General features: G+C 38.8%; 2 protein-coding genes across 3 annotated transcripts in view; both read left to right on the top strand.

Moving 5' to 3' along the window:
- PDE4A (phosphodiesterase 4A) overlaps nt 1-27,366 on the top strand; it is a 318,023-nt gene that overhangs the window by 15,017 nt on the left and 275,640 nt on the right. The gene's annotated exons all lie outside the window — the stretch shown is intronic.
- The window catches only part of LOC117675574 (3',5'-cyclic-AMP phosphodiesterase 4B-like), a 260,309-nt gene that overhangs the window by 202,223 nt on the left and 30,720 nt on the right, over nt 1-27,366 (top strand). Inside the window, exons 5-6 of one of the 2 annotated variants that reach the window (XM_087886549.1) lie at nt 15,255-15,330; nt 16,074-16,300. The exons of the other annotated variant lie outside the window; for it this stretch is intronic. Coding sequence (XP_087742675.1) covers nt 15,255-15,300 — 46 coding nt within the window. The 3' untranslated portion in view covers nt 15,301-15,330; nt 16,074-16,300. Of the gene's footprint in view, nt 1-15,254; nt 15,331-16,073; nt 16,301-27,366 lie in introns of those variants that run through there. 2 annotated transcript variants of the gene reach the window in all.

The raw sequence follows: 27,366 nt of genomic DNA, 5'->3' as shown, positions 1-27,366 counted from the left end.
GTCAATTCTTAGCAGAACATTGATTGCAGATGCTAAAAGGGACATGATACAACAAGAACAAAATAGACTGAGTCTGTTTCCCAGAAACCTGCATTTTGTACTGGGCTAGGCCTAGGTCAAATTTTTATTAATATTTATTTCATGCATGCAAAGTTCCATTTGAAAATAAAAATGAGCTTGAAAAATGTAGTCCTTTGAGGGCTTTTGGTAATTGAGTTTGGTTCCAATAGTAGCATGTAATACATGTAGCTCAGGATTGAATTGTTAGGTTCTCTGTGTCTCTGAACTTACTCTTTTTCTTGCAAAGGTTTTATTACTAGGCTAGGTAAATCATTGGTGGTATAGCTTGCTGGCAGTTTATATATAATAACTATCCTATAAGCCTAGATTAGGCTATTGTTTCCTCTTTAATTGCTCTTTGAAGGAGGCATTGTTTTTCCTTCATTGTTCTAGTTTATGCTGGGTCCTGCTTATCTGAATGCTGGTGTATAATGGGTTGGCTTAATTGGATAAACATAAAATACAACCCCCTCTAACTTGCGTACTTCCTGAATAGTCTCTGGACTAGTTGAAAAAGGAAATATGATCTAGATTGACGCATGCTAAGCTATGATTTGTTTCATTCTTAATTTATTAAATTAACACCAGATGGCTATGTTCACATAATATACTAAGTCATAAACCATGATAGATAAACAGATGGTTGTCTCCATGCAATACATTACAGCAGATGAATAGTATTGTGGCTTAATGTATATGGACTAAGCAAATATGCTTACAGCCATTTACTTTTAAACTAGGTTTGGAGGTGGTAACAGAATAAAAGAGTTGGAAGGAACCCTGGAGGTCTTCTAGTCCAACCCTCTGCACAAACAGGAGACCCATACCATTCTGGACAAATGGCTGTCCAATCTCTTCTTTAAAAAATTCTTCATAACTGGCTTGGGGATTGCATGTTGATAATTAGCTGCTTTGTCTTTATCTGAAAGCCTCAAAACAAATGTCTAATTGCCAAGTTATCTGGCTCCCCTTTAGAGCAGCATAAACTGCTCTACAGTTAAGGAACTGTATTTCCCAATAGAGTATTTGTCCTGTACAGCAAATAACTACATTATGGACTAGGATGGCTGAATCTTATTAAGAAAATAGGCAAAACACAGAAGTTAATAGTTCAGTAGAATTTGCCACTTGAGATTTTGTCTTGGATTGTCAGCCAACCCTGGGACAATGACATGGCCAAATTAAGATTCTACCAAGATTTTCCTACTTGGACCAATTTAGATCATGGCTGGTTCACACATGCTAAGCCAAAACGTAATTACATTCTGACTTGGAATGATGCATGAACCCAATTGTTGCCTATGGAAACCTTATTTTATAATGTAATGTTACATATGAACCAGGACATTGTGGCTTGTTCAGCAAGCAATGGTCAAGATATTCTGCGGTTTAACATGATTCATGAACCAATCCATAGGTTAATGCCGATTTGAATGTTTTCAGCACAAAGTTATTTGTAAACAAGGCTTTAACTATTGCTTAACTTTTGCTGGGCCTCTGCACAACTGGATATTTGCCAAGAATCCCTTAGGTTCCATAGCTTTTTTTTTTTTTAAAAAAAGAGACGAGAGATAATATGTGGGGAATACTAACAACAATGAGGTAACTACACACCTCCCAACACAGCCTCCTGCTCTCCTAAAATGCCAAGGCAACCAGCTACCTATGGTCTAGCCATGATAAGTGAATGTAGAATTGTGTATGTATGTGTGTTTCAAGAATCAGATGGAAAAACAATAAAAATACTTCAAAATCTTGAAGAATGCCCAGGAGATAACATCTGCTTCTGATTTTCTTTCACCCTGATGTTTTTTTAAAGATAGTCCTTTATTCTGCAAAAATAATGTGAAAACAAACATTGTTTTCCACTCAGCCAGCCAAATGTGAAATGAGGCATATTAGATACATTGAACTCCACCACACTACCATCTACTCCATCTGCAAATCATTCCCAACAAATCCAGCCCAGATTTGCTTAATGTTGTCCTTATGCAGATCAAAGACATGTGGTTTATGTAACATAAGAACATTGTAAAACAGCCTAAGTGCTCCATAAGAGGAGTCCACTGAATATCATGTCAACAAACCAGGAGGACAAATGTCAGAAAATATTGTGCGTTACCCTCTTCTAGATTTTTGTTATTTTGGTTTAGGAATTTTTCTTCCCATTGCGAGCTCAATAATTGGGGCATGAGAGAGGATTGTTAAAACTTGATGTTGTAGAGATCCAAAGCTGCTTTCATAGCAACCAGTGGTGGGTTGCCCTCGGTTCGGACCGGTTCACAAGAACCCGTAATAAAACCGGCGGGAGGCTCCGCCCACTGACCCCGATGTCGTCAGGATGCGCAGAATTTTCTGCGCATGTGCAGAAGCGTGCATGAGTGAATGAAGCGACCGTGCGCAGGCGGCTCCATTGCAAACCAGTAGTAAAGGTAAGTACAACCCACCCCTGATAGCAACCCTCTGCATTTCCCACTCTGTCTTCTTGGAGGACTCTTCCAGTTTAGAACAGCCAGATGTGGAAGCTGGCAGGGGATGATCACCCACTCCCCCCCCCAAAAATGAAAGAGAAATGTCTCTCCAATCCTATATTCACACATCATATTATGTCATCATGTGTTTTGGTTGGGGGCAAATATCATATGCCACTGGTTCTCAGACTGTGGTCCACAGAGTCCTGTGGGTCCATGAAGTCATCACAGGAGATCTGCAAAGGCTTGAAGAACTGTTATGATTTAAATCTTGAGTTAAGTCTTGGTGGTCTGTGGCCACAAAAGGTATTTAAAGGGGGTCTATGGTCAGAATCTATGGTGAGAAAAGATTGAAAATCACTGCCATATGCTATTAAAATATTATGGTTCATGATGATATATAAGTTTGGATATAAATCAGGGATTCAAAGATATTGGGCAGTTTTACACAATGCTATTAACACCCTCAGAAGACCTCTTATGGGTTTCCATAAACACCATCTGGGGTTGCCATCATGTGGGGATACCCATGAAAGAGAATATTCGTAGCTCACCAAGGACTCTTGAAAAAGAGGATCCTTGGTGCACTTTCAGCTTGGTTGTTTTCTTACAGACTTTCAATATCCATCATTAGACTAGTACTAAACATCTGCAAGAAAAAAAAGCTCAGAGAGCATCAAGGACCCCTCATGCAGGGATGTTCGTGAATGCCATGTTGTCAACTCTTATAAAGTGTGAACCCAAACTGTGTATTATTTAAAAACCGAGGCTCAGAATGATATTTCACCTATATTTCAGTGGCCATAGAACTGCATCCTTTAATGCTTGGTTTTAACAAGGAATGACAAACTTGGGCTCTCGGGATTTCTGAAGAAGAACTTGCAGCATCTCCTTCCTTTGATTGTGCTAGCTAAGGATACGGGCCGCTGTGGTTCATCATACATTTTAACCTAAGACTTTTTGCATCTCTTTTTCTAATGTTGACTCAGGAGTACATCTGAGCTGGTGTTTGCACATTTTTCTAATCAATGGCTCAATGGGTACAAGTGTTAATTGGCTCCCCTCAAAGACATCATTTAGTATTAAAAAAAACACCTCCCTTTTTACAATCCTGTATATCCAATATTATTCCCAATGAAGAATAATATCCCGAACAGGCTTTAAGGAATTTGTCTTGCAATGTCTTTTGGAAACTATAAAGTTAACAATTTGCCTGTGAATTAAGGGAAGAATTAAGGTTGCCTTCCTCAGTCCTACTGTAGTGCTCTTCAGGCTTAGGGTTATAGCGGGGTTTCCTGACCTGGGCAATATTAAGATGTGTAGCCTTCAACTTCCAGGATTTTTAACAATGGCCATGCTGGCTGGGGAGTTCTGGGAACTGACGTCTATGCAATTTAATCTGTCCAAGTTGAGAACACAGGATTACAGGAATTGAGAGTGGTACCCACTGGAGTCACCATTGTGTTTCTGTTGGTAATAACTGTATTCATGAATGGGTGTAGTAATGGATGTATGTGGCTGCAGGTAGTCCTCAACTTTAAACCACAACTGAGACCAAGAATTTCTGTTGTTAAGCAAGGTGGTTGAGTTACACCTAATTTTATGACTTTTTTTGACATGATTGTTAGACAAATCATTGCGGTTAAGTGAATCATGTCATTAAGTCAGGGGTGGGCAAATGTGGCCCTTTTACAACCTGTGGACTTCAACTCCCAGAATTCCTGAGACAGCTTGGCTTAGCTGTCTCAGGAATTCTGGGAGTTGAAATCCACAGGTTGTAAAAGGGCCACATTTGTCCACCCCTGCATTAAGTGAATCCAGCTTCCCCCCCCCCCCCCCATTGCTTGCCAGAAGGCAGCTGGGAAAGTCACAAATGGCCTTGGGGATGTCGAATTGTTTGAAAGTGAGAGGACCGGTTGAAGGCCACTTTTTTCAGTGCCATTGTAACTTTGAATGGTCACTAAACATATTGTTGTAATTCAAGGACTACCTGTATTATCCACGGAAAACAAAAGCTGCTCTTTATTGGGAACAAAGTATTTATAGCTAAATTTCAGCAGGGAGACTTCTGGTTGCACACAGAGATTTGTGGTTTTGGAAGAGATTAGAAATCAGTTTGGGTTCTTCTTTTAAAAAAAAAAAAAATCCCTTCCTGAATTTAAAATAATTATGAGGCCAATTATAAGATCAATTAGAAATAAAACTAATTATAAGACAGCACCATCTTGTGGTGTCTGCCATAGCACCAGACATGTGCCAATTTTGCTAAAAGCGCAGAGAACTTGTTCTTGCATAGGTGCGAAGCACTGTAAATGGTTCAGTGTGATCTACTCATTAAGAGATGCAATATATCAAACAAAATGTTTCCTAGTTCCATTTTCCTTTTCATAGCCTTAGGCTATGCTTCTTGGCTGAAAATGCCAAGCAGATTTATTTTGCTTTGATATACTGATGCACTTTTCATTAAAGTAGCTGTGGAATTAAAAATCAAAGCAACACAGCCTTTTATATAAGATCTGGATGGAAACTTTCAGAAAACTCTGATCGTGCTGTTCCTCTGCCTCAGAATTTTATTGGAGGTGAAGAATTGATAAGTAAAATAATATTGTGTTTTTCATTTTGTGGTGGGGGTTGGGCTACGCTCTCTCTTTTCTAAAAAATCTTTTCAGAGGGAAAAAGAAGAAGAGCTGCACAATAGTTGGTGATTAGTAATACTCATCCTGGAAACACCAAAATACCATGTGAAGGCTCAGGGCTAGATTAAGTAAAAGCATTCAGAAGCACAAGCTGCTATCAGATCCTTTCTCCCTATTGCGTAAGTTCTTTTATCTGGTAGAGCATTTATTAAAGCAAATTCGCACCCTGACTGATTCAAACTTCAGTGTCAATAGTGTAATCACTTGCGTGTCATGAAATTCTGAGTATGTTATAACTATACTTGTTCTTTTTTTTTTTTTAACGGAGATGTTTTTTTCTCTCTCTCATAGAAAGACCTAAGCAGATCAGATCCCTCAGAATTTACAGTTTGGCTGTAGAAATTTTGTTTCACTACCTTACAGGTTGGGGCAGAGATCTTTTCAAATCCAGACTTATGGTCCGAAAGACTGTTTCCATCCTAATGTAAATGAAGCGGGCTCTGATAGATGACCACTGGATAACTTTCTATTCACTCTATTCTAAAAAGCAATGCATCCGGTTGGAAAAAGTACAAACTCAGCCAAAATCCTTTTGGTTCCTCTAGGAGGCCTCTAAGTTGTCAGAAGAAAGGAACATTCTAATGACATACAGCTTAAAGGTTGGTTAGGTCAAGGGGATCCACATGAGTTAAAAGTTGTCTATCGTCAGAAGATGATTTGAGTCTATGCTTCAGTAATCTACAAAAAGAATTATAACTGTTTTGCAAAGAAACTCAGTAATTAGGAAATGTCAATTAAAAATGACAAATGTATATGACCATATGAATTGCTGAGTTAACAGAATCCTTTGTCTAGAAGGGTATAAGACCATTGTACCTAATTTCTGTCTTTGTTCAACACTTCATGTACAGAGCTTTGAACCTATTGCGCAATATATAATTTGTCTCTGATTAATCCAAAAGTTGTGTTTGTCTTATTAAATCCACAACAATCCAGCCCTACTTTCTGGTATTTTAAGTACAGGTCATCACTGATTTACAACCACATTTAGGGCCAAAATTTCTGTTGCTAAGTGAGTTGTGCCTGCTTTTAAAAACTGTAGTCATTAAGCGAAACTAGCTTCCCCCATTGACTTTGCTTGTTGGAAGCCTGCTGGAAACGTTACAAATAGCATACACATGACCTGTTGTCGTGTGCATCAACATGACAACATGTTGCTGCAACTATCATTGCCACATCCCAATTGCCAAATGCCCAAATTCTGATCACACCATGTGGATGTTGCAACAGTCATAAGCGTGGGGATCAGGACCTTTTTCTGTGCCATTGTAACTTCGAATAGTTGTTAAATGAATGGTTGCAAGTCAAGAACTACCTCTAGGTTTTTTTTGTTTTTTTTTTAAATTTGATTTATATGCCGCCCTTCTCTGGAGACTCAGGGCGGCTTACAATGCGTTAAGCAATAGCCTTCATACTTTTGTATATTTTTATACAAAGTCAGTTTATTGCCCCCACAAACTGGGTCCTCAATTTACCTACCTTAGAAAGGATGGAAAGCTGAGTCAACCTTGAGCCTGGGGAGATTCGAACCTGCTGTAATTGCAGGCAGCTGATGTTAATTACAGGGTGCATTAAACCACTGTACTACCAAGGCTCTTGGTAGTTGGTTTACAATCTTCATAGATTGTCATCCAGCCAGTAATTTTGGAGTTTGATTTTTAAAAAGTACATATGCAGCTAATTTTTCTGGTTAAATAAAAGCTAGAAAGGAATGCTGCTTCTTGCTTTGGGGAAATGGAAAATGATAAGTGTATTTCATCATAGAAAGTAACTGTATATTCATAATATAAATCAGCAGTGTGTCAGTGGAGTAACACATATTTTTCTTGTGAGTGGGCTTTATAGTGCAGAAATTAGCAAGAACTGCAGAAGAAAGATAACACAACTTATGGAAGATAATTGAATTGTAGGCTTAAAATGGCCAGTGCTTTAAAAAAGAAAAAGGATACAAAGTTTTGCCTTCATATAAAATCCCATGCAAATTGAAACAGTGGATATGAAGATGGGATTAGTGTAGGAAGGTAGCAGGTTCTGCAAGCCTTAGGAACAAAGAAGAGACTTTGCACCTGCAAGGATCATTGGGCCTTCAGAATTCCCCTTATCTGAACCCCTTGTGATGTTTTCCTCTCTCCCTCTGCCTCCTAAGGGAGGGGATTTGCTGTTTCAAACTGACAGCTGAGTGCATTTTGTCAATTTGACCTGTGATTGCTTGTATTGATGAAATGTTTAGCACCAACAAAGCTGGCAAACCATAGCACATTGCTGGTTGACAGTGTTTTCACCTTTTGCTAACAAATAAACTTCAATGTGAACTCTAAAACAGTTTTAGGTCTTCCCATTTTTTTTGTCCCCTCCTATCACGAATTCATGAGCATTAATGTTTCAGGATTTCATCAACACTTGCAAAAAGCCATCAGAACTATTACCAGCCACCACAGCAGTGGTGGGTTGCTCCCGGTTCGCACCGGTTCACAAGAACCGGTAGTAAAAATTAGTAGTAGCTTGGAGAACCAGTAATAACATTGGCTGGCCACGCCCCCGAACCGGTCCCCAGCCTGGTTGCCACTTGCTTACCCCGCCCACCTCATCAGAGGCTTTAAAAAAAAAAAAAAACTTTTAAAAGCATTTTTTCTACAACCTCTTAAGTGGCAAAACTCTGCTGGGCAAAACAAATACACGTTTTTGACCAGCAGAGTGCTGCTGGAGGCCAGAGAGGCTGAAAATGGGCCACGCGGAGGTGCTGCAGGAGGACTGGATTGGACTGGATTATAATTATGTGGCCTCAAGTAAGTGCCTGATCTGGATAGAAAACAAGCAACATCCTATGTTAATACTACAGTTTAATGCCAGATTTTACATACTGTAGGTCCATTTAATCTATAATCAACAATCTATAATTGACAGCCATTTCTATTTACTATCCTGGAAATTTATCTCTGCTATTAGATCTTGTATTATCATGTTATTTATGCTATTGTATTTTTATTATTACTTGAATAATAAAAATACAATAGTATAAATAGCTTTTCTGCCCAGAAAAGCAATTTACTATTAAACAATATGGTATACATTTAGAAATAAAAAGTTCAGTGGAATGTGAAGAATAAGTAATAAATGTTTGCCATTAATATCTGGTAGAAGAGATAGGAAAATGGTTATAGTAAAGATCTGTGTAAAGAACGCAAAAAAATGCATTTTGAGCCTGTGTCAAACACCCACTATGGCCACACCTACCATGACCACGCCCAACCCTGGCCACACACACGCCGGCCCTCCAAGGTCAAACACAACCCTGATGTGGCCCTCAATGAAATCGAGTTTGACACCCTTGAGCTAGAGTAATTATATAATGAGATTTCTCTTTCCCAAAAGTACACATGTAACACACTTACATGTGTAGCTTTAGAGTAAAAAATACATACAGCTATGTATATACATACGTATGTGTTATGTATGTGTTAGAACCCACATTTCAAAAAAGGCAAAGTTGGTATGTGAGAGAGAAGAAAACAGGAAGAATATTAAACACCAATTCAAACAATGCAGAAGTCAATTTTCTGAATGCACCCACTTTTTAAAAAAACTCTCAATCCCCCAACTGCACATACCTGCATTCCCATCAGACAAGCTACTCTCAAATGCAGAAGTATGCTAATACATGTGTGCCCATACACACATAGGCACACCCTCCCGTCTCTTTCTAGTAAACTGCAGGAAGTAAGAAAAAAAAATATGGAGATACATTGAGGGGCACCTGCTCTGGGAAAACAAGAGAAAGAGGGCACAAAACTGGAATGGAGATAAAGTGAAGGAAGAAAGAAGAGGGATGTTAGAAATTATAAAAAAGATTATGAAAGAAAGGCTTAGCAAGCTATGGTTATTCTCCAGGTTCATCCATAGTTTGTAGCAGTTGTATCCAAAGTTATTTGCTCCAACCTGTTTATTTCTTTTCAAAATGCCTTCTATTCTTATCTGGGAGTAAGTAAGAAGACAGCTTCACCCCCCACCCCCCAAATTCATCAGTAATTATTGGGGAAAGAAAATTGTCATTCTTAGTATCCTACAAACACCCAAACAATCTAACATGCTTCTTTTCTGTTGGGAGTTTGAGCTGATAGAACAAGCTGTTTTAATTAAATATTCCAAAAGCTAGAAAATTCCCTGCACTTTTCGTAAGCACTAGGCATTTTATTTTGTTTTGGTTTTTTTAAAATAACATTCCATTTAGTTATATAACCTTTTAGTTGTGACATTTAAAAAGTAATATATTAGAAACAGAACTGTCCTACACATTTTATCCTTGATTTCTTTTGTCAGAGAAATCTTTGTTCAGGTTGTACTTCAACATTGCTTTTGTTCTTGGGTTGTCTGTTGTATTATTCAAAGGTCTTCCAAGAAAATATATTCTTCATAATTCAGTGATTCTTCATAACTCTGATTGCCTAATTAGGCCATTAGGAACTGCACCATCAAAGCCATTCTTCTGTCTTTGCATCTCATAGTTGTGTGTTTTGCAGAGAAATTGTATATTTTGATACTTGGTACATCCTGTTGTTACTTTATAAAAATTTAATTCTATGGGACACATTGAAGTGAGCCAGGAAAATGTTTGGTTAGAAACTAATGAATTACATATTAATTAAACCTTCAATTCATCATGAATACATAATATAGCTCGGAACAGGTGTGTAATATTCTGGTGGCCAGGAGTCATAATTGACCATAAATTGGAGATAGAGGCAGGAAGAACCTATTTAAAAGAAGTAAATGATATCAGGAGAAAGACTAAATTTGATTATTATAATTTCATATATTTATTATAATATAACTTTTTAATTAAATTTGGTATGATTCCATCCCATGTATTACTTCCTTCCAGGCATTTTTAAATTTGCAATTTTAATTTCAAGCTTTAGAGAAGTTGAGTGAGCTGTACCCAGAACTTATTATCCATGGAATCCAGGTCTGAAGGCTGAGCCACTTTGTTCTGATGTAACCAAGTTTCTTTATTGCTTCAATAAGGCCTTTCCAGCTTGATGTTTTTCTAGTACAGGTGTCTCCAAACTTTTAAGACTTGTGGACTTCAACTCCCAGAATTCTTCAGCCAGCTGCCAAGTTTGGAGATCCCTTTTCTAGTATATTGAAATTGTTTCTTATCAGCATGCTTTAGAAATACCTAGTTAATCCAAAATATAATTTCCACTAACCTACCTTTTGAATAATTTTTGAGTTCTGTATTTAATCTAGCCTTACTTGCCTAATTTAGTCAATAAATTTATTTTTGGGTATCTAATATGGCTCTTGTCAGCCTGATGCCCTTCCAATATGTTATAATTGCTGGCTAAAAATTTTGGTGACTCCTAATGTAGAGGATGCCAAGTTGGTGAGGCTACTTTAACGTTGGACTCCCTTTGGCTGGCTCCAGTGCCAATGAGGCAGTGACAATGATACAACCTTTATTGTATCATCAGAACTGAAGATAGTTGCTGTCTAGCCTTTAAGGCTGCTGCACCCATTTTACATCCTCCTGGATTTAATTTCAGTGTCTTTCCCTCTGCATCTTTTGCCCTGTGCTAGGTGGCAAATGTTACTTATGGACCTTTTCAGCATTCCTGTCCTAGGAAGCTCTGCCTCAATGGATGTCCTGCATCTAAAGCTGTTATCTGTGTGGTTTTAATCTAAGTGTTCCCAGTGCCACCTTTAAGCCTTACAATATTGCTGCTGTCCCTGCCATAAATTTGTATGAAACATGATGATGATCAGAGAGAAGCTAGATTTTCTTTAGCAGATACAAAGTAGGTAATTACCTTTGGATTTTACATAGCTCCCTAGATTCCTTTCAATGATCAATAAAATACAGATTAAGATTTATTACTGTTCCTTAGATAAAAGCATGTAATCAACAAATCCGAGTTGGAAGAATTGTAGAATTCAAATGTTAGACTTTTAGTCATATAACAGAATTAGAAATGACTAGGTATAATTCCATCTGTTAATGATCTAGCCAGTAATGCTGGGCATATATAATACAGAACATCAATAGCTTCATAGCTGTTTTTGCCTAACTTTAAGCCATAGGATCGGTTCGAATCCCTAAGTGCCGCGTAACGGGGTGAGCTCCCGGTACTTGTCCCAGCTTCTGCCAACCTAGCAGTTCCAAACCACGTAAAAAATGCAAGTAGAAAAATAGGGACCACTTTGGTGGGAAGGTAACAGCATTCCTTGCGACTTCAGCGTTTAGTCATACCGGCCACATAACCACGGAGATGTCTTCGGACAGCGCTGGCTCTTCGGCTTAGAAACAGAGATGAGCACCCATACCCTAAAGCCGGAAACAACTAGCATGCATGTGCAGGGGAACCTTTACTTTTACCTTAAGCCAGTGGTGGGATTCAAGTAATCTAGCAACTGGTTCTCTGCCCTAATAATTTCTTCCAACAACCAGTTTGCCAAACTGCTCAAAAAGTTAACAACCGGTTCTCCTGAAGTGGTGCGAACTGGCTGAATCCCACCACTGCCTTAAGCCATAGGATGTTAAGTCACCAATGCATTATTGGTATTCTATATGTAGCCATCAGGCTTCAGCATAGCTATTTGGGTTTTTTGTTTTTCTGGACAAGCTAATTGCTACGGAGTTTACTGGGTGAAATAAAGTAGCATCAACTTCAGAATATAAGTAGAGCTACATAAATTCTCCTAACTCTATTTCAGCTATCTAAATTCTGTTTCCCCGTAAATAACATAGTGGATTCTCCAAGCATGTGTCATTACGGGACTGCCTTCTGCCACCGAGAGCCTCCCACCGGCCAGTACGCTTCCACAGAGAGGGGCTCCTCCGGGTGCCGTCAGCCAAACAATGCTGACTGGCGGCCCCTGGGGGAGAGCTTTCTCTGTGGGAGCACCTGCCCTCTGGAACGAGCTCCCCCCGGACTATTCTGGACTTACGTACTTTCCGTCGGGCCCTCAAAACCTTTTTATTTCATCAAGTCGGGCTGGCCTAATCTCTCCAATTGTGTATTTTAATTTGGATTTTTAATGGGGGATTTTAACTGTCGGGCCAAAATGTTTAATTTATTTTTAAATTGTTTTTAAATTTTGTATTTGATGTTTTTTACTTCTGGCTGTTCACCGCCCTGAGTCCTTTGGGAGAAGGGCAGTATATAAATTTAAATATTAAATTAAATTAAATTAAATTAAAGGGGTGCTTGAGAAGAGCAATGGCAAACAGGAATGATTTCATGCGTTTTCTGTCCCCTTGTCCCAGGATAGTCTCCAAGAGAGATGCAGATTGGGTTCATATGCAGCACATGGGTAGAATTCTTGAGTTGGCCACGTTGATTAGTTCATAATGCTAGGCACCAAAGGCTATTGTATAACCCACATTTGTTGGATTCATAAATCATGCTAAACTAACACCAATCAATCACATGATGGTTTAATGCGATGGTTCATCTTTGGAATGGATAATTATTGATTCGTTTATGAAATCTATCAACCCCCTCATGCCAGAGATTCAAGGCAATATTTCAAATCAAACACAGTGTTAAATACAATAAAAACATACTTTTAAGCACAAACAGAAAATAATGACCCAGATTTTCTTCTAGCCGCTTAATCACCAAAGGCCTTCCAGAAAATCCACCCTCATAAATCTAAAAGGCTATAAGAGGGGGATATTTTTCCTCAGGTTAGCTGACTCGAAGGAAGAGAGTAAGGCACTGAGAACACAGGCCTCTGTCTCCCTTCATACCTCTTGAGAGGAGGGGGCCTTCAGTAGGTATTCCCATTCACCCAGCACATGTGGGCAGAATGGATTGATTCACTTTGCTCCCTGTATGTGTAAAAAGTGAATAAGGTATACTTTATCTAAAGGGTTAGAAAAGGCATTGTGGACACAATACTGTTATCTGCTTGTTTCTTGAAAAACACCAGTGAGTGGTGTGTGAAGGATGTGTGTGAGTGATGTGTAGAGGATGCAGGGTCTGTAAAAAGAATAAGGTGACAGCAGGTGCCATGTGGGAAACCATTCAAAATTATGGGGAAAACTTTCAAGATTGGATTTGGCACAGGCTTTTTGAGAGCTGGCATTGGGAATGTAAGGGATAGTTGTCTTCGCATCTGTGCTTGGCTGATATTGTGGCCAGGTGTTTGGATACACAAGGATGAGGGGCCTGCAATAATGCATATGGAGTCGAGGGGTGCCACTGAGGCTGTGTCCACTTTGCGCACGAGAGAACACTCAATTAAACCCAGGAGGTCAAGACACAATGTTGCATGATGTCCACATCTACCCCCTTTCCTGTGATTGTAATCTCTACCCGTATCCCATTTTACAAAAAAATCGATATTAGGGCAATTAAAGTTGCAAATATAAACAGCAGTGCAAACTACCCATTTTGCTGGCAAGTAATTCCTCATGATTGTACAATAAAACGATTTGGGCAAGCATCAGGGGTGCTTTGCAACAAGACATCTAAATTGTTTTTCTTTGATTACTTATTCCTGGAGAGATGTTCCCTCTGAATTTCCTTTCAAATTGGAGACAGTTGGTGTTTTCACATCTTTTGAGTAAGAAAGGTAGACGTTAGTAGTATTGTTTAGGACATTACTTTGACTCAGGCTGTTTGGTGGCAGTTTGATTTTAAGCAGTGGATCAGATGGCTCTGTGGTGCTCTTAGATTCTGCTCTTTTGGTTAGTGCTTGATAAGAACAGTAACATTAAATTAAATATCTAAGGCAACCTGTGGCTCTTCCCATCCCTAGCTGGTGTAGGAGCACAGTCATCACCCTTTAAGGCCATGCTTAATGATACCTTCAGACTTTCTACCAAGCAATAATATTTTTTGTAGACTTTTATGAAAAATTAATGCTGTTGAAATAAAAGACTAAACAGCATGAGTGAATGAATAGGGAGATCCAACAAGAGTTTGAAATCTTTTGTTCATAAAACTGAGAACACAGGAAAGTCCTCCCATCATCTACGTTGGATATACCATGCTTTTCTTCTTCCCAGAGGAGGGCACATATAGGTGGATTGTCTTTCAGGAAGAGAAGGTGAAAGTAGTAGAATCAAAAGGGCTCAAGGAGAATGTTTCTACAGTGTAAAACATCAGGGAAGGTAAGTTGTTCCTGAACAGGATAACTGAAGCCTCTCAGGAGGGACAGAGAAGTGAAGTCCAGATAACACAAAGAGAAAGATAAGTGGAAGCAAGTGGATGAGACGCTGCTTATGGAACTCAAACTCTCTTTCTAGAAGATAATATTAAGCCATCTGAGCAAAGCCTTATGAACACCAGCTTCATGGAATGGACTAGAAGATACCAAAGCATCCTTGAATGAAAAGGAGCACAAGAACCCTTTTGAGGAAGCAGAAGCTGGTTGTGGTGGAGGAATAGTTCTTTCAGTGTATAGATTCAATATGACATCAAGGGAAGTGGGTTATCTTCCAGGAACTCATATGCAGGATAGACTGTCAAGACTCTTCAAACCTTCCAATAACCATTCCTTCGTCCTGATTCAGGTGGGACAAATGATACTGGAAGAAACTATGAGGACTTGGGAAGAAAGGTGAAAGAACTTGGCGCAGTGGCTAAAACACTGAGCTTGTTGATCAGAAAGGTTGGCAGTTCGGCAGTTCAAATCCCTAGGTTCAAATTGGAAGGTCTCCTGCGTGAGCAGGGGGTTGGACTAGATGACCGCCTTCCAACTCTGTTACTGTTAAAAAAAACTTGAATACTTTCATCAGTCCTTCTTGCTGAGGGCCATGTTGCAAGAAAAGAGAACAGGATCCTGAAAGCGAAGAAAAGTGTACATAGAAGATGCCACTGGCAAAGAAAAAGTTAAAGTACTGAGGCTTCCAAGAAACGCCCAAAGGAAGGGGGGGGGAGAGGCTTTTTCAGGGATTCCAGAAACAAAGGGAAAGCAAGAGAATGTAGGTCTCTTGCAAAAAGAAAGGGTGAATTGGTCAACGGGTGATAAGGAAAAGGCAGAATGTGTTGACTCATAATTTATGTTTCTCTTCTCTCAGAAAGGAAAGTAAAATCCTTAGCTGGCCATCACTGTACCACCATTAGAAGAGGGAACTGGAGTTCAAGATAGATCAGGTAAGGGCAACTTTGATGATTTAAATGAGGGCTCCAGGGCCGGATGAATTGCACCTTAGAGTACCAAAGTACTCTAAGTTATTTAATATTTGAGAGCTCTTGGAGAATTGGCAATATCTCAGAAGATTAAAGGAGAGAAAATGTCATCCCAATTATATATATATAAAAAAGGAAAGGCAGAGAAACCAGGAAATTACAGACCTGTCAGTTTGGCATCTATACCAGGCAGGAATTACCCTATTGGAGAGATGGGCAGCATATAAATCTAATAAACAATTAAAGATCCTCAAACAGATTATTAAACAGCATGTTTGTGAGCATTTGAATAGTAACACAAAATGTGATATAGTGTTTAAGGCACCAGGCTAGAGACTGGGAGAGAGTGAGTTCTAGTCCCATCTTAGACATGCAGCCAGCTTGGGCCAGTCCCCCACTCTCAATCCTGGGAAAGTGGCAATGGCAAACCACTCCTCCCACCAAAAAATGCCAAAGAAAACTGCTGAGACTAATCCAGGCAGTCACCAGGACTCGAAGCTACACAAACTGTCAAGTAGTGGAAAAAGTTGTCCCATTAGGTTCTCCTTCAGTGGAGATTTTCAAACGGCATCAAGACCTGGAAGAGATTTCAAAAGCATTGATGAAATATTTTCCATGTGTGGTTGCATTGGGAGGACACATTTGTTGAGTTGAATTTGAAAAGGATTATCCTTTGTACTAAGATTCATTAGATGCCTTTCTTTCAGGTGTAAAAACTGATCAAGCTGCAGTCGCTTATATTGATCTGAAAACACTGAGAGCTCACAAAGAACATCTTCATCCATCAATGCACACCTACTTTCCATTCAGATGAGCTATAGAAGAATGGAACCGTTAGAAGAAGCAACATCATCCAGTTGATGCCCTCTCTCCCTCTTGTAGAATAACAACAATACATCTGCACTCAAAAGAAATAAAACAAATGTCTAACTAACCTGTCCTAACTCCATGTTTTTCACATAAATATAAATTTGTCTGGTAGTTTGCAAAAAAAAAACCCACAAAACCAAACCCTGAGAGGTTGTTATAATAGGAAACTTCATGTTAGAAGATTGATTATAAAAGTGTAAACAAAAACATCCTCCAAAGACTCTGCAGCTATTTTGCTGCCATTCTCAGTTGCATTTAAGTGTTCGTGTTAGTTGTAAAGAGGAATTGCTAGCATGCCAGCAATTTTACAATGGAGTGCTTTCCCCAGTAATTATGAAAATAATTGCATGTTGCTCAGATGGCTAGTTGGTGGAATGGGAAAAAGTAAGCTCCTGATGATAAATGTAGAACTAGGTAAGCTATAACAGGTTGCTGAACATATCTGGGACAGTGGGGGAGTAATGACTGGCTTGAATCCAAGAGAGGGGCAGAAGCAAGACTTCATGTATAAACATACATATAGTCTGCAGAACTAATGCAAAAGAAAAGACCAGCTCTGCTATGTTTCAAATAAACTGTAGTAGAGAAATAAATTGATTCCTTTCTCCCAAATAGACAATGAGATAAATCAGGTCTGGAACCAATCCCCAAGGGATACAGAGCTCCCTTGTGTATGAGAATCAGAGAGAATATATGAACTTTGACAAGATTACCTCTGTAACATTTTATATTGGACTTGAATTTTCATTGCCACCTCCTGTTACGCCTAGAAACTCATCACCATCTACCCCAAGCCAAGCCTGTACAATATAAGAAAGCTTCATAACAGGATAGTATTCTTCAAACTGTACTCCCTTACAAAGTTACTTATAAGAATGGATGGCAGAGTTGACATATACCCCAAGACCGCTGACTCAATCTAGGAACAGCTTTATCGCAAGAACAAAATTTTTGAGGGTACACAAGAGTGAAATTGGATTATTTATTTATTTATTTATTTATTTATTTATTTATTTATTTATTTATTTATTTATTTATTTCAATTTGTATGCTGCCCCTCTCCGAAGACTCAGGGCAGCTCACAATGTATTTAAAATCATTATAAAAGCATTTAAAAATTAAAAACATTAAAACTCATTCACACCATTCATGGCCAGATCTCGCTGGATTGCAAGAGCAAGATCAACGGCCCCAGGCCTGCCGGAAAAACCAGATCTTCACCACTTTTCGGAAGGCCAATAAGGTGGGGATGGTCCGGACCTCTGGAGGTAATTGGAATTAAAAGATGGAGGAAGGACATCATTGAGGAAAGGAATAACATTAAAGGAGGATATGGCTGAAGGATCTGACCACCCTTATACTACTTGGAGGACTCTGAGTATGAGAGTTGAGAATTGGAGTGCCTAAACGTAAAACCAATATGTGGAGGCTCTTAGTGGATAACAATCACTATGTGAATTTGGAGAGATATAGAGCCTGGCCCAGAAACATGTACTGATGATGATTATTATTTTTGGCTAATGGCCAAGAAGGTGGCTTCATTCTGGCATTTTAAAGTTTGATCTAGGAGGAGGCATAAAGTATTTTATTATAAAGAGACTATTTAAACAACCCTATTATAAAGGCTAAATACAGCAGCCAAGCATTTAATGAAGTTTTCCAGATTCTTGCCTGCAAATGTAGCGAGCCCTAAAGATAACCAGCATACCTTTTTCAACCTGAGGCCAGCAGTTGTGTCGCTCATTATGTAGAGTTTAGTCTTGCCCTTCTTTTTGAAGAACAGTTCTTCAAATAAAGGGCATGATAAAACTACATGCAGGAGAGACAAGCAGAATAAATGAATGAGGAAGTTAATTCATCATATCTATTGTGACACAGAAGAAAGAGCTAGAAATTGCAATTACCCTTTAAGCCAAAGTATACCATAGCACACAGCACCTCTGTAGTCAAAGAATTCTAATCATCAAATCCCAAGGTTAAAATTTCATTTATTTCAGTTTAAGCAAAAAGACCAAAAGTGGTTTCCAAGTAGAAATGAAGCTAGATAGTCTTTTCTTTAATCAAAACAGTCAAAGCAGCCATTAACTTCACCATCCATTCTTCCATTGTTGGTATTTGCAAGTCCTTCCATTTCTGCACATAAAGAAGTCTTGCTGCTGTTAACATTTTTAAGAACAAAATTCCTTCCCCCCCTCCCCCATTTGTCCATGAAACCTAAGAAAAAAACCTCTGGTTTCAAATGTACAGCCATGCGTTTCATTCAGTCATGCATTTCTTAATTAGCAATTAATCTCCTGGTGCAATTCACAGGCGTCAGAGATTCAGTTCTAATCAGAAATGGTTTTCCTCTAATAATAAGCTAGAAATGGGAGAAATGTCCAGGATGCCTGGTTTGCATTGTAGATGTTTATGTTCGTGCCCAGACTTCACATAGGCATATTTATGTGTGTACATATGCAGTATAAACATATATATCCCTGTTTCAATGTAATCATGTAAACTCTTGATAAATGGACATGCAAGTCTTCTGCATTTAGAATTCTAATTGCACTTCCATAGCACATTCAGGTGCACCTTTTCCCACCCACAGAAGCCTTGAAAAATCTATTTGGCATCCACATCCTCTAAAACAGACAAGCTAGCTATTGAAAAGAAAAGCAGACAAGAGATCTCTGTCTTTGCCACAGGCAAACAAAAGTTACAGTATATGAGATCCAAGGAAATGTTTTCTGTCTTTTTCCTCCCACTGCCCACTCTCAGCAGTACTACTTCCCCCATGAATAAACAGCCTCTTTCCCTCTGGCAACAGAAACCAATGGCAGTAGTCACAAGAATAGTCACCAATAATAACTTCTTTGCACTGCTTTATATTGAAACCTCCCCTTATCCAGTGTTGGTTAAAGGTTGTGTACAATAGCTAAAATATACCTTCCCAACCTGCTGGATCAGGAGGTTGAAGGAAGCCTTATTTATTTAGGATGGGCTTGGCATCATTTGTCAATTTTTAAAAAAATACTTGCACTCAGTTTTCCCTGTGACCCGTCTTTCCTGTTTGCCAGACTTGATCTTAGAAACTGCTTGAAGTAGCTCCAGCCAGACACCAGGCACGATGTGGATTTAATAAGCTTTGGGTGACCAAGCAAAGAGCCAGTTTTTCTTCTTCCAGCTCTGCAAAATGACATCAGTTATGAGTAATGCATCTTAACTTGGTTATCACTAGAACCAAATACACAAGGAGTATAGTTCTGAGTATTATATTTTTGGAACTAAATATTCTGGAAACCAGTTTAACAAATCTCCCACCTTTGGTGCCCCTTTACCTTATTATCTCCTCTTCTTTCCAGCACTGTTTTTCCTCCAAGCTTCATCTTAAAGTCTTCACTTGTTTACCATCCATTTATTTGATTTTGTTTCCTCCCTGTATGTGTCCTCAGAACCACTAGAAACAACTTTTTGTACACCCGCAGTGCACCATTGGTGCTAAAAACCTGTTTGCTGCTTTTCTTATTTGGAGGACAGAATCCTGCATGTTGAAAGATGGAAGGTGGTTGAATAATGTGAATGGACAGCTTCTGATGTGATCTTTATTTATTGATGCCCAGATAAGTAGCAACACTTGTCTGATTTTCAGAAACTAAGGAGGTGTCAATCTCTTTGCAGCAAAACACAGTCAGGGAAGCAAGAGTCACAGAGTTTCTTCAATTAGGTTTAATATCCAGCAATAAGGTACTAGGATCCAGAATCCTGGAAATTGACTGTACAATCCCCCTGTTTTCATTTAGGAGCAAATTCATTAAGGTGGAGTCTGTGCTTTGTTTTAACCTCCTTTTTCCTATTAAAGGACTCAGAGCATCTTTCCCAGGAGGATCTGATACAGAAATATCTGTCAGTGATATTTTGTCAGTGATGCTTTGAAATATTCTTTCTTTCTCTTTCTTTATTTTGTTTTTATTTATTTAGTTTGTCAAACATGTATGAGATAACAGATATAAGTATAAACATGATTATGAATACAGGATAAGGGTGCAAATAAATGGGGACAGTAGGACAGGGATGGTAGGCATGTTGGTGCGCTAATGCATGCCACTTATAGACCCCTTAGGAATGGGGTGAGGTCAACCGTAGACAGTCTAAGCGATTAAAGTTATGGGGGTTTGGGGATGTAACCACAGAGTCAGGTAGTGCATTCCAGGCATTGACCACTCTGTTACTGAAGTCATATTTTCTGCAATCGAGTTTGGAGCGGTTTATCTTAAGTTTGTATCTATTGTGTGCTTGTGTATTATTGCGGTTGAAGCTGAAATAGTCATTGACAGGTAGGACATTATAGCAGATAATTTTGTGTACTATGTTTAGGTCAGACCGAAGGTGGCGTAGTTCTAAATTACCTAAGCCCAAAGTTTCAAGCCTGGTGGCATATGGTATTTTTCCCTTATAGAACATTTGCTGTGGTTAGTCCAATATTGTGTGGTTACCAAGAAAACTAGAGGGGTATGTGCAAAAAATCACTGGGAGTCAAGCATGATTCAATAGAATCCACCCTTTTAATGTATTGATAATGGAAGCTGGAAAACAGTAGTTGAGTGGAAATAGAATGATAATGGAAAGAAAGGCACAATATTAAGAGGTTAGATTAGAATCAGATATATATTTTTGCCTTTTCTTTCAGTACGCATAAAAACTAATGATCTTCAAACCATTAGAAGCATGATGGTGTCATATTTTTCACTTATAATGTTATTACTGCATAATAGAGTCCTTTATGTCTCTGGGATATATTTGTTTGAAATGATTGAATATGTCCATGACTCCCATGAAAACGTAAGAGCTTCGTTTTGTCATATTCAATGGAAAAAAACATAATACCCTTAATATGTCAGTTGAGCATGTCAAGGACGACAGTCTCTTTTTTGATAGGGGAATTTTCCATTATATGAAATGTTCTACCCCAGCCTGCAATTCAAAGGATGCACTACAGAAAAAAAAAAAGTTTGTCTTCAGAGTGCTTTGAGGACCCTGATCCTACTATGAAACTTCAAGCTGACAGTGTTAAATCAGACTTGGGTGCAGGTATAACTGGATCATCCCCAGATCCCAGAGCATTATGGGGTGGAACCAGTGGTGAAATGCAGCCGGTTCTATCTGGCTCTGGCGAACCGGTAGTGCCGGCGGCAGGAGGCTCCGCCCACCCACCTGGACGTCATCACGTCCTGTTTTTGATGCTCTGCGCATGCACAGAGGTGTCGCACACGAGCAAAGCAAGCACACACACACGCTCCCATTTGCAAACCAGTAGCGAAGGTAAGTGGATTTCACCCCTGGGTGGAACTGTGTTGGATTCTGAAAACAATGAAATTTCTATCCTACTCTTCCTACCCTCTATAACAGGGGTCTCCAAACCTGGCAATTTTAAGATTTGTAGACCAGCTGAAGAATTCTGATAGTTGAAGTCTTAAAGTTGCCAAGTTTGGAGAGTCCTGCTCTATTAACAATGAATATCACAACAGAAAGGAGAGTCCAGGGAGTTTCTTGCCCAAATCTCAGATGTTTATCTTCACAAAGGTTTCAAATACACCTTCCTAATATATCAGTCTGCCCTGCCCTGCTGGGTATTTGTTTCTTTATCAAATTTCTTTGCCACCAACCTAGTTGAGGCAACTCAGGTGTGGTAGTAAAGACTCAGTTTAAAAACCAGCAAAAGTGACTTACTTGGTATTTTTCATATTGAAGGCAGACAAACTCAATTCAATTTTTTAATCTGCCACTTTCCCCGATGGCATGGGGAAATTGAGTTTCATGAACATCCCCTTTTTAGATACTGATTAAACTAGATAGCACTGGCCATTGTGTCTCTGACATGGCTTGGTAACTAAATAATGAATGATAGGAGATACGGGCTGGAAAATTATATATATATTTTAAATTGCCAAAATGATGTCCCCACTCTACAAAGTCTACCTATAATCCAAAATAGATAATTAAAGCAAAAAGCTAGCCTTTAATAGCTCTTGAAATGGGTTGGACAATGTGTGAAATGTGAATTTTGGGATTTAACAGCCGAAAATTTTATTCAGGAAAAATGGTGTCAGATAAGCCTGGAAAATAATTATATATTGCCTGATAAATGAAATAGTCTTCCCCTACACCTTGACATGCATCTCTCTCAATTAATACTGTTGATTTTATTTGTGAAAGGTATTATTTTTTTCTTCCTTATTTAATTGGATCTTCCTAATTCTTTCTTGCTGAATCCCAACAATTCTCTTGAAACAATATAACTTGTTTATAATATAATTCATAACTTGTGAGGCAAAATCAAATTCTGTCACGGATTTGCTTCCCTTTCTATTAGACATTACCTGTTACATGTGAGCAAACAATTCAAGTCAAGCTAGCAAAGAAAGAATGTAATCTAGGCTGTTTTATGTCTGGGTAAATAAAGATTTAACATGACTGAAACAGCCACTCTGAAGCTGATTATTAAATTTCCTTCCTAACTCAAGCACTCAGATTACAGAGCTGGAAGAAAGGGTCCTAAGGGAAGGAAGTCAAGTGAGGTCCCTAAACTTTTAATGAAACCTGAAAACTCTTGTTTCTTACCATTTCTCCTTTCATCTGCCCCCAAGTGCATCAGCTGAATTGCTTTGATGTCAGAGAATGCCAATACCGATTTCACCCTACCTGTGGATTGCTTCAGTTGGATTTACTAATGGAAATGTATTTTCGGTTGCATGGAAAACTCACACATGATAGCATGCTATTGCCTGGCAGAAAGTGAAGGGTAAGAAATGAAAAACTGGAGGAGAGGTCACTAAGCTACTTTGCCGATACCTTCTTGCTTGGAACTACGTGGCCATTTTTGAATGACAACATAAACATAAACCATGTTTGAGATGAGTTTGGGGCTCTCATGATTGTGATGAAGGGTGCCATGTCATTTCTGTTTTAATTGAATATCCCTGTTGCAGGATATGTCTTGCTTAGCAGCCAGATACATATTAAATACTTGATTACATGGTAATTAGTGTGTTTGATGAAAGACACACATTAAGAAGCTCTAAGTTTAGTTTGCTGTTAGCAGCAGAATAAAAGCTCTTCCTTCCAGTTTCCTCATTTGTAGGACCGATAGGAAAACAAACATGACAGAGACTGTAGCTTTTGATTAACTGATGGTGTCAAGGCTTAGCACTGTTTTGCTATATTTATCTCTCTAGCTATAGATGTATCAAACTAATTAACAAATGTATACATACATGCAATAGTAATTTTGCAGCAATGTAATAAAATAGAGGAGGGGAAAACAAGTCTGGAAAATCTGTGATAAGCATAAAACAATCTCCCAAAGTTTGATTATATTTTTTGAAAATTTCTTTCTTGGACTTTTGTCAAACTGCATGACTGCTTCAACCTTAATTCAAAGACTGACAAATAATAGATATTGACAATGCCTCGCTGTAGATGACTGTAAATGTCTCTTTTAGTATATGTAATTCTTTGTCAGCTTGATGTCTTGATAAATTGTAGCTAGAGATGTGTCCAAAATCAACCTGATTTAAAGTATGTTTAAATCAGGTTTATCCAGATTCAGTTTAACAATCCTGTTGATCTTGACCTATTATTGCCTCATTTTGGATTAAATCTGAAACTAATGATTTCGGGTTCTAGCTCCAGGGATTGCAACCAATTCTCATTAAACATACCCTCCAATGTACCCAAAACATTGTTTTTGTATTAAACTCATTTTAAGGTTGAAGAAAACTAATTTTACATTATTGAAATCAATCATTCACTGTCCACAAGAATCAAATATTCAACCTTATTGTGCCAGTAATCTTATAAAGAGCCAATTCCAATTTCATCAACTTTCTCTAAGACTATTTATTGGCTTAGGATCTACAATTCATGTTTCCAAAACTCCAACACTATGCAACTTTAAAAACAGCAATGGCATCTGGAGTACATTTATTTGTTTCACACACACACACACACACACACACACACACACACACACACTACTATATAATTCTCAGCCCGTCAAATTTCAAATATTTGAACTGAATAAATTATTAAGAAACACTGTTGAGACAAAAACATTTTTTTAGTTCTATGAAAGTTTTATAAATAATTTTCTTGTTAAATTGTTCCAAAACATTAATATTAGGGGATTGCCCAGTTTCCTTAGAACACAAACTTACCCATTTAAAAAAAAACAACAGTTCAACGGTAAGCTTTTATTACAGTAAAAGAATCAAACTTAAATCTGTGCAAATAAATAAGTTTATTGATGTAACCACAGACCATAACATAGTTATGCCATAAAATACCAATAAAAGGATAAAACAGTGAAATTAGAAGAAATAGAAGTATTAGATGTAAACAGGTTATGCATAAGTAAAGCCAAAGCTACAACTAAGAACTTGAGCATTTCTTTCTAAGCTTAAATGGCAGCAGAGCAAAAGTATTAACTTGATTGCTGACCGTTGAAAACACATCTCTAAGAAGATAGCTCAGTTTTTCAGGGTCAGAGCAGGGATGAAATGCTGCCGGTTCGCCTGAACCGGTAGTTAAAAATGCTTTAAAAAGTAAAAAAAAAAAAAAGTTCCAAGTATCAGCTGTGCGGCACATGATCGTCAGAACTGTTTTTTTTTTTTTACCTTTTTAAAGCATTTTTAACAACCGGTTCCAACCAACTGGTAGTTAAAAATGCTTTTTAAAAAAAAAAAAAAAAAGCAGGAAATCCAAAAGTGCGCATTTGGTGCAGACTGTGCATGCGTGGGCAGCATGCGTCTGGTGTGCACTGCGCAAGCGCGCACGTAGCGTGCATCTGGCATGCACCATGCATGTGCGGGCAGCGAACTGGTGGCGACCCCCAGAGGATTTCACCACTGGGTCAGAGCCCTTGAGTTCATCTACCATTAAAAACCTGGATCTGATCTCATTGTAAATGAGTCAGTGGAAGACATAATGGATAATGTCCTCCATTTGACCAAGACCACAAGGACAGAGGGTTGTTCGTTGTCCAACAGGGAACTTACAAAATCTCCCTTTGAGGTATGCAGAGGTGCAGGCAAAAAGATGTTAAAGTATTTCTCAGGGAAACACTGGTTATGTTTACTATGTGCTGGGACAGGCTTCTATGTTTTTTATGATACAGATATCAAGATGAACATGTGGATGATATTAGATCTGTGACTCAGTACTTTTCATAGTAATCATGCAGATGTTGAAATTGATCTCCACTCGAGGAGGAAGTAGAATAACAGAATTAGAAGGGACCTTGGAGGTTTTCTAGTTCAGCCGCCTTCTCAAGCAGGAGACTCTATACCCATGATGGCAAACCTATGGCATGCGTGCCAGAGGTAGTACGCAGAGCCCTCTGCTGGCAGGTGCACCGTTGCCCAGGATAGATCTCCGTGGCGTTTCTTTTGTGAGCTTCTGTTTCCCTGCAAATGACAAAACAGAAGCTCACGAAAGAAAAAGATCTTACCTCTTGCCGCGCTGCCGGTGTTGGGATGCCCCGCCTTCCGCTGGCCAGCTGGTCTTCGGGTCTCTGCTGCGCATGCGTGCATATCCATGCATGCACACATTCGTGCATATCTGCATGTCCGCCATGTGCACATATGCGCATGCACATTTCAGTTTGGGCATGCGTGCGCACACAGTTTGGGCACTGGGTGTCTAAAAGGTTCGCCATCACTGCCCTATACCATTTCAGACAAGTGGCTGCCCAGTCTCTTCTTAAATGCCTCCAGTAATGGAGCATCCAAAACTTCAGAAGGCAATCCATTCCACTGGTTAATTGTTCTCCCTGTTAGAAAATTTCTCCTTAGGTCTAGGTGGCTTCTGTCCTTGAACTCTTGTACAGTACAGTGATTTCCGTGGGCATCATTGTTTTGGTGTATGATTATTAGAGCGATAAGAGGTTCCTTGCAATGGATCCTTTTTAAGCCATTTTGTGCCCCAGCAAATGATAATACCTACATGGTTTGGTCTTTTAGGACTTCTTGATTGGTTCTTAGGATGTTGATGAAATCAAAGCATGTATCTTATCCTCCAACTCTCGTTCAGCATTTTGTCTATAAGCCTTATCAGCTGGAAATTTAGTTGAGGAGCCCCTTACTTCACAGTACTTGCTGGTGTCAGATAAATGAACTACAGTCTTGTAAACCCCAAAGAAGATTAGCTTCCATTTTCATCGATGGCCATTAGCATGCAAAGAAAATGTAGAGGAGATCAGTTTGTTACTGGTTCTTTAACTCTGTGGCTTATCAGTGAGGCAGACAAGGGAACTACTAGGTAAAAAAGAAATACAATTTTCTCCTGTTCTGTTTGCTGTGCTGAAGTCAGAATTCCAACTTCTTCATTTCAACAACTTATTTTATGCTGGTAAGTATTTGTATTTAACTTGTTAAGTAAACTGTACACATCTTCCAGTACTGTACTACTCTACATTACTGGCGAGCAGTTGCCAGTCAGTCTTGGGACTGATGTTTTTAACAATACTTCTGGAGATGCCAGGACTCTTCTGCAGACAAAAACATATATTGCAGCACCAAGCAATAAACATCCCAGTTTAAATTATATTTGTGATATTTTTACAGTATCCCACCACCAGTCAAGTTGCCAACTAAGGAGCAGTTTCATTTGCTTATTTTGTACATCTCTGCAGCTTCCTGGGATGTCTTGCTGAGATGGTTTCTGAAGATTATGAAATAAGCTGTTGGTCAGCTCCATTGCCTTGCATACTTTATAAATCTCTGTGTGAGAGAAATATCAGGTGCTTGCCTAGGTTTTAGCACTGCAAATTGAGGGAAGGTTTATGAAACGAAGGATAATATGTTGTGATTACATTAATTATTTTTTTTATGGATGTTTAAAAGCAGCACAGAAATTTTCCACAGTCCCTCCTTTGGCATCCAGTTGTGTGGACATGGATGTTGTTCATTTATCTATTTAATCAGCAATATACAGGCTCAAATTATTACTGTAATGGAGGAAAAGATCCAGTTTGTTCCTTTATAAAGCAGAACTGAATCCTCATGAATGTTTGAGATTTTCAAAGCATCTGTCAATTGAGTCAGAACTAGCCTAGGTGTCAGGGTCTAGCACCTGGCCAATGCAGTTGAATAA

The sequence above is a fragment of the Pantherophis guttatus genome, chromosome 2 (assembly GCF_059756535.1).
Source record: "Pantherophis guttatus breed Tessera chromosome 2, ASM5975653v1, whole genome shotgun sequence".
Classification (NCBI taxonomy): Eukaryota; Metazoa; Chordata; class Lepidosauria; order Squamata; family Colubridae; genus Pantherophis; species Pantherophis guttatus.
This window is presented reverse-complemented; position numbering and strand designations above follow the sequence as displayed.